General features: G+C 35.7%; 1 protein-coding gene across 1 annotated transcript in view; it reads left to right on the forward strand.

Annotated features, from left to right (window-relative positions):
- LOC107595167 (A disintegrin and metalloproteinase with thrombospondin motifs 14-like) overlaps positions 1-8,927 on the forward strand; it is a 65,495-nt gene that overhangs the window by 27,281 nt on the left and 29,287 nt on the right. The window contains 1 exon segment of the mRNA XM_016285508.1: positions 7,367-7,450. Coding sequence (XP_016140994.1) covers positions 7,367-7,450 — 84 coding nt within the window.

An 8,927-nucleotide genomic window follows, 5' to 3' on the forward strand; every position in this document is an offset into this window, starting at 1 on the left:
CACACACGCACACGCACACACACACACACACACGCACGCGCAGACATGCGCGCACACACACGCGCGCTTGCACGTACACGCACACATGCACACACACACACACACACTCTCTCTCTCTCTCTCTCTCTGTATATATATATATATATATATATATATACACACATTAAATACAGTTATAAATACATAATATATTTATAAATATAGACATTCCATATATTCTTGTGTCGTGGACAATGTTCCCAAAGGGAGGTTTTTAACATTCTGCTTGCTTCTAGTGACAGTTTTGTCCTCAAATTGTAGCTAAACACACACATTCATAGAGTCTCTGGAGTGTTAGTTTTTGCACTCAGCCAGTGTTTGCTTGTTCAGAGCAGGATTTAGACATTTAATGAAGTTTTAGACCTTTTCATGTGGTAACACTTACAATAAGCTCTCATTTATGAATGCATTAATGAACTAACAAAGGTAAATATGTGCTTTTTACAGCGTTTATAAATATTTGTTTCTGTTAGTTAATAAAAATGCAGTTCTTTATTGTTTGTTTATGTTAGTTCACAATGCATTAACTAATAATAGATATAACATTTGATTTTAAAAAAGTGCATAAGTAAATGTAGAAATTAACATTAAAATAAGATTAACAAATGCTATAGAACTATAGTTCATTGTTCATATCTAATGTTAATAAATGAGACCTTTGTGTAAAGTTAGGTATTTTTACCTGTTATAGTTAACTAAAACTAAAAGGAAACATATTTTCATTTAGATTAACTCGATAAAATAAAATTACTGAAAATAAAATAAAATAGGTTACACTTTATTTTAAGGTGTCTTTGTTACAGTGTAATTATATATTTAAGTACTGAGTAATATTAATTAAATACATGTACTTACTATATGGTTAGGATTAGGATTAGGGTTTAACTTAGTGTTATTTGCAATGCAATTATGCATAATTAATTGTTATTATAATAGTAAGTACATGTAACATGTGTAACAAGGATACCTTAAAATAAAGTGTTACCAAATACTAAAGCTTAAAAATGAATATAAACACAGAAAGTAAAAAATAAAAACTAATTCAAATGATTGAATATGTATATATTATCTGTGTGACCCTGGAGCACAAGTCTTAAGTGTAAATTTTGTGAAATTGAGATTTATGCATCACCTGAAAGCTGAATAAATAGCTTTCCATTGATGTATGGTTTGTTAGAATAGGACAATATTTGGTCGAGATACAACTATTTGAAAATCTGGAATCTGAGGGTGCAAAAAAAATCTAAATATTGAGAAAATCATCTTTAAAGTTGTTCAAATGAAGTTCTTAGCAATGCATATTACTAATCAAACATTAAGTTTTGATATATTTGCGGTAGGAAATTTACAAAATATCTTCATGGAACATGATCTTTACTTAATATCCTAATGATTTTTGGCATAAAAGAAAAATCGATAATTGTGACCCATACAATGTATTGTTGGCTATTGCTACAAATATCCCCCAGCGACTTAACACTGCTTTTGTGCTGCAGGGTCACATATAAGCAATATAAAGGAACTGTTTCATCATTATTGGTTCCTATCACTCTGCACTTTGCGTTAAGTTCCTCTGCTCAGTGTTGTGGGTGTTGTACCACCTGGAGACTGATTTTGGACAGCTGGACAATGCTTGAATTGTTGCATGTGTTGAGAAGCAGCCCAGTTTTGTCCTGCGTTGGTGTGATGCTGTACTCCGGCGAGAGATGCTCAACACCTTCAGAGAACAGCTGCGTTTCTCATCATCGTATGAGCAAATCAACATGTGTTCGGCATTCTTATTTCAGGAGATTAACCTCAGTCAAAACATTTGATAACTGCCACATGCTCATTAAACTAGATTTGAAACTTTTTTGCAGTCAGTACAGTTCATGCAGGTTTGTTGCGTTAGCAGTCATATTTCTGTCTCTAGGCTCCGTTCACCTCCTGTCAGAGCAGAGAAATTGTGTTTTTATGCAGGTGGCTGTCAGACGTTTGCCTGTGACCGAGCAAATCAACATGTGTTCGGCATTCTTATTTCAGGAGATTAACCTCAGTCAAAACATTTGATAACTGCCACATGCTCATTAAACTAGATTTGAAACTTTTTTGCAGTCAGTACAGTACAGTCAGTACAGTTCATGCAGGTTTGTTGCGTTAGCAGTCATATTTCTGTCTCTAGGCTCCGTTCACCTCCTGTCAGAGCAGAGAAATTGTGTTTTTATGCAGGTGGCTGTCAGACGTTTGCCTGTGACTGATGGCCTGACATGTGTATGTGTGTCCTGTAGAGACTGAGATGGCTTTCCAGAGCTGCAGGTGAGCTCACTGGGGCCTTCTGCCGTAAATAAACACAAACGAGCCTCTCGTGAAGGTCGTCGGACTGGGTCGCACCTCATAAATTGGCAAACACGTTTGCAAATAATAAAAGCGCACACTTTCATCTCGTTTGCATGCATGTCTTCTTTGGTGCTGACATCAATCTGCAGGACACTTGAAAGAGTCTGAATCAAAACATCCACTCGCATCATTCCAGGCAAGTGTCAGCATGGTGCATCATGCCGAGTCTGCGTCCCAAACCTGGACATAATTACAGTCTGTGTGCGTTTTCCACACTGTAAAAAAAAATTCCGTAAAATTTAACGGCAGCTGTGGTTGCCGGAATTTTACCGTAAAAAATACGGTAGCAACGTTTTAGGTTTTACGGTTTTAACTTAAATTTACAGTTAAATACCGTATTTTCATTAACTGATATAATGTTGATATTAGTGCTGTGTTCAAAATATCGATACGACGATGTATCTTCACAGAGATTTGACGATACGAGTATCGATACAGCTGGCCCTGTATCGATATTGTGGCACGTGTGCAGCAGTGGACCACGCTTAATTTGTTTAAAATTTTACAACGTTTAAAATTGAGTAGAAAAGTGCGAGGATTCTAAAAAAAATGAATAGAGCATATATAGGCTACAACAAGGTTTAATCTGGCTGCAGAGGAACACAACTGGGTTGCCTGATATAAAGAGACGTAAACACCAAAACAGAGCTTTACACTTGCGCAATATGGAAATATCTGCTAGGTGTGCTACTTATCTTTGTCAACCTGGCAACCCTGTGCACACACGCTCTCTCTCCACTGTGGATAAACGCGCTTGCTTTCTGAAAACAGCGGTTAGCTTGCAGTTTAGCGATCTCCACTTCCATCTTCTATTCTCAGAAAAGTGTGATTCATCAACTGTTAATTTACGACAGAGAGAGAGAGAGAGAGAGAGAGGCTGTGTGTGTATGAATTACCACTGTTTTGCCGCGTTTCTCTATTAACAGTAAAGCTGTGGCTTTGTGGCTTTTAGAAACAATGATGCTACCAGCTCCTTGTTGAGAAGCTGCGCGGAAAGTTACAAAAAATGTTGTGCACACTGCCACTGCGCGCACTCAAAGCAAACTTGCGGACGCATCGAGTATAAACCAGCCTTAAATCAGCCTTGAGCGTGTGAGCGTTAGATACAGTGAAGACAGCGCGTTAGTTTAGAACTCTTCTAATTTTATTTTTTATTTTTTTGTAGAGAGTGTGTTAATTTTTGCAATGATAACCTACCAGCAATGTTTGAAATCTGTTATATACCTTTGTAATGCACTGATAACCACCAAATGCAGGAGGTGATGAGAAAGTCACATGATGAACCAAAGCCCATCACAAGCAGCTTTTAAATAATAACATATATAGAAGGTGCACAGCGTCGTTCACACAAACACTAAACCCCATCACGGTAACACATGAAACTGAAATAATGCAATAAACATTCATTTAACAACATTAGGTGTAACACACAACCCTAATATACAAAACTGATAAGAAGAAACATAGTTATTTCAACAAAAAAACATCAAATTTGAAATGTATCGCAGGGAATTCTGGGAATGTCAATTTATGGTTATTCACTGTAAATTATACGGTCTTTCTCCACTTCCAAAAACGGTATACTACCGTAAAATTAATGTCCAATACATGTAATGTCCAACACAGTTTTTCACCGTATATAGTAGGGGAATTTACCGTTAACCATTTAACAGGTTTTTACTGTAGCATTTTTACAGTCTTTTACCGTGAAATTCACGGTCATTTTTTAGATCCAGGGAGTTTTTTAGCTAGTTGTGAAGTTTGTTGCATTGCTGACAGACGTATCGGAACTGGCTTTTTCATATCCTAATTTGTTAAACAGAACAATATTACACTTAAAAGAAATCAAAATCGATTGTGTTTACTTACAGTGAACGCTTTATATTTATAATGCAATGTGTCTTTGTAATTTTACATAAAAACAGAACTCACTCTGCATTTTAGAGTGTCCTTTACAAACCAGCATGAGGCACAAGAACAGAGCCGAGAGGAAACGACGGCTGTGCGTTTAACCTGAATGCATTTGTAAACCTCAGGATCAAGTGTTTGAATGTTCTGTCTTTCCTGATATATGGAAAAATCATCACGGCTGTTTTCCCTCTGGCTGCGTGCGCTCAGAGCCGAGGTTGTGCTGACATGTCTTGCAGACTGTACGGTAGCGACTGAACACGTCCAGATTGATGCAGCACAGAGTTTTGTTTAAACTCCACACCGGAGGCTCATTAACTGCATGCCACGCGTCAGACTTTGAGCCCAAACTGCAGTTTTTGTAGGTCAGACATTTTTGGCATTGCATAATAAACTGTGGTAAAGTGCGCTCTTTTTTTAAAGACGATGTTGCACGAAATTCCCACCAGAATTAAATGGATTCAGACTTCACTGAGTTTAAAGGAATTGAATCAAGGACCGGAACTATCCGCTTTATAATAACTAAAACTAAAACTGAAATTAATGGAAACTATATAGATACACATATTTTAAAAATTAATTAATTAATTAATAGAAGAAAACAAATGATGATGACACATAAACTTTGACTAAAATTAAAATGAAAACAGAAAAATATAAAAATAAAAACTAGTTTAAAATAATACTTAAAAATAACACCAGCACCTTGATAATATTGGGTCTCATTTTAAAGCCAGAAAAATGAAAGTGCACAAACTCAAACGTAAATAATACTTACTAATAATATATACACTACTGGTCAAAAGTTTGGAATAATTGCACATTTTTTAATGTTGTTGTTGAAAGAAGTCTCTTTTGCTCACCAAGGCTGCATTTATTCAATCAAAAATACAGTAAAATTAATAATATTGTGAAAAAATATTTCAATTAAAAATAAGTGTTTTCTATGTGAATATCTGTCAAAATGTAATTTATTCCTGTGATCAAAGCTGAATTTTCAGCATCATTACTCTAGTCTTCAGTCATTAACTGCATGCCACGCGTCAGACTTTGAGCCCAAACTGCAGTTTTTGTAGGTCAGACATTTTTGGCATTGCATAATAAACTGTGGTAAAGTGCGCTCTTTTTTTTTGCACGAAATTCCCACCAGAATTAAATGGATTCAGACTTCACTGAGTTTAAAGGAATTGAATCAAGGACCGGAACTATCCGCTTTATAATAACTAAAACTGAAATTAATGGAAACTATATAGATACACATATTTAAAAAATGAATGAATTAATTAATAGAAGAAAACAAATGATGATGACACATAAACTTTGACTAAAATTAAAATGAAAACAGAAAAATATAAAAATAAAAACTAGTTTAAAATAATACTTAAAAATAACACCAGCACCTTGATAATATTGGGTCTCATTTTAAAGCCAGAAAAATGAAAGTGCACAAACTCAAACGTAAATAATACTTACTAATAATATATACACTACTGGTCAAAAGTTTGGAATAATTGCACATTTTTTAATGTTGTTGTTGAAAGAAGTCTCTTTTGCTCACCAAGGCTGCATTTATTCAATCAAAAATACAGTAAAATTAATAATATTGTGAAAAAATATTTCAATTAAAAATAAGTGTTTTCTATGTGAATATCTGTCAAAATGTAATTTATTCCTGTGATCAAAGCTGAATTTTCAGCATCATTACTCTAGTCTACAGTATCACATGATCTTCAGAAATCAGGTGGAGTGAATGATCGCATTTAAAAGAATAAATTGTAAATGTAGTAGTTAATTTTGACAAACCTCATGACATTCGATTCAGCTGAATAAGCAAAACGACTGTAGAAAGAAACTCACTATAACACACCCTTGTGGCGACTCTGAGAATGCAGCATTTACTTGTGTTACATATATGTAACATGAGACGTAACAGCGTGTGAAATCCAGCTTGTGTGTCATTCGGTTGTGTCGGGTGGTCTGGCGTATGTGTGTTTCAAGCGTCCGTCAGATTAATGTTCCACCGGAAACAGAAATCTCTCCACAGTCTCTGTGTGTTTCCAGCTGTGTTTGTCAGGCCGTTTTTCTGCGTTACAGTTCAGACACCTGCAGCACGTCATTAAACAGCGTTCATTAGAGACTACACTAACAACATGCTGCCATTGTTTTCATCGCAAACGCTTTGCTTGTCGTGTTTTTGTTTGTGATGAAACCTGCTGACATGCAAAAAAATGACCTGGCAACCTCTCAGAACATGTTCGCAACCGCTTCGAATCTTGCATTGACATGCATCGCTCACATTTCCTTCAGAAAAACAAAAAATCTCAATTTGTGATGGTGGTACTATAATACTGAAAGATGGCATATTCGTTTGTCTTTACATGATATTCCAAGTTAATTCAAAGAATACCATGTTATTACTATAGTGCTGTTTGGTACAGTTTGTTAGTGCATGTTCATTCCTGGAGCATTTACACTAGCGAGTTGCTTTAGTGTTGACCTTCATTTCTTTGGTGATTGTCTAGTTTGCTCTTTAAATGTGGACGACTTCTTTATAACCCCAAACCACAGAATCAACGCTCCCAAAAACACAAAAATATGAGCTGTTGGCATTAGTGTTTAAATTAATTACTCATGAGCCCAATTACAATGTCTCTGAGTGAATAAATATATTGTGTATTTATTATTTATTTATTTGTATTTATGTGTTAATTAATTAATTTATTACTATATGTACTATAATAATTACTCATGAGCCAAATTAAGGCATCTCTGAGTAAATAAATGAATAATATTTATATTATTATGTATTTTATGTACTTTTATTTATATATATTTTTTTTCCTGCATCAAACGCCAGCACGTCTTTATGTTTGTGGATCTCATCCATAATCTTCAGTCAGCTACTTTGACTTTGACTTTAAGGGTTTTCAGTGAGTTCTGCATAACTGGTCTAAAGTTTTAGATTTACAGTAGATTTAGATTACGATTTTAGATTTTCTGTGGAGTCTCTTATTCATCAGATCCCTCTTCTCTGTGTCCACAGGTTGATGAAATCTATCACGATGAGTCTCTGGGAACCAACATCAACATTGTGCTGGTCCGAATGATCCTGGTGGGATATCGTCAGGTGAGCGTTGAGTGGAAATGCTTGATTAAATATATATTTTCAGTATTGCTAGAAAACACTGACCTGACCTGAGCCTCTCTTCGTGCCGTTTAGACGTGCCTCTTCATAGTGTATAGTGAACAATAATAGATTTTGTGCGGTGAAAAATCTCTTTAAATACTAACAATTCATTTCAAAATAATAATGGAGCTGCTGGTCTGTCAGTGCGTTTGTTTATGAGCTGATGGATTACAGGTATTGTACGTTTGTCATGCTGACAGACTTTATTAAAGCTTACTGTGAAATAGTAGAGGGGTTATTTGGCTAAAAATGATTTAATGAACCTCCTCCAGCTGGCAAACACACTCCAATATCAGAGAAGAACTTAAGAACCTGCTTTCACACCTGTTCGCAGCTGGAGACAGAAAGAGAGACTGAGCTTAACTAACACTTTATCAGCTTTTCACAATGTTAAGAATTAATAAATAAAGATTTGCACGTCATCCAGCGGTTTTGTTCAGAGCCTCTAAAGGGACATGGTGATTGAAACAACGTGAGATGGGAAGAAAAATTATATTTCAGTGCATTGGTGTTCACATTTCATGTTCGCTTTCTTTGCATTCGCCTGCAAAACTTTTGCGTTCACTTAAAAATCATTTGTGTTCTTCCAAGAAACTAGCGAAAGTTTTGCGTTCTCCCTCTTTGCTAACAAAATGTGAATGCAAAGTATTTATTGGGAATGCAAAAGGTTTGTAAGTGAAAGAGAAAGTGCAAAAGATTTGAGTTTTAATGCAACATTTATCAGGGAATTGAAAACGTTTTGTAAGTGAACCCAAAAGCTTAAAATGTCAATGCAAAATTAATTGTCGGATTGCAGAAATCGTGTTAGTAATGCAAAAGTTTTGTAAGTGAATGCAAAGTTTCTTGGGGAACGCAATAATTTTCTCAGTCAAATCAAAAACATTTTTATGCTAACGCAGATTTATCGGGGAAACGCAAGCGTTTTGTAAGCAACACATGAGTTTTGTAAGTCAAAGGAAAAACTTTGAATGTTAATGTAAAATTGAGGAAAAGCAAATGTTTTGAAAGTGAACACAATAGATGTGAATGAGATCTATCTATGAATGCGAAGTTTCTTGGGTGAATGCAAAATTATTGAATGTTATTGCAAAAATGATCAGGTTAACGCAGATATTTTGTAAGAAATGCACACGTTTTTAAAGTCAGTGTGTGTGTGTGTTTGTGTGTGTGTGTGTGTGTGCGCGCGTGTGCGTGTGTGTATGTGTGTGTGTGTGTGTGTGTGCTTGTGCTTGTGTGTGTGTGAGTGTTTGTGTGTGTGTGTGCGTGTGTGTGTTTGCGCGCGTGTGTGTTGTGTGTGTGTGTGCACGTGTGTGTGAGTGTTTGTGTGTGTGTGTGTGTTTGTGTGTGTGTGCCCGTGTGCGTGTGTGTGTCTGTGTGTGTCTGTGTGTGTGTGTGTGTGTGTGTGTGTGTGTGTGTG

This window comes from Sinocyclocheilus grahami, unplaced genomic scaffold (genome assembly GCF_001515645.1).
Source record: "Sinocyclocheilus grahami isolate Dianchi unplaced genomic scaffold, SAMN03320097.WGS_v1.1 scaffold198.1, whole genome shotgun sequence".
In the NCBI taxonomy this organism is placed as follows: domain Eukaryota; kingdom Metazoa; phylum Chordata; class Actinopteri; order Cypriniformes; family Cyprinidae; genus Sinocyclocheilus; species Sinocyclocheilus grahami.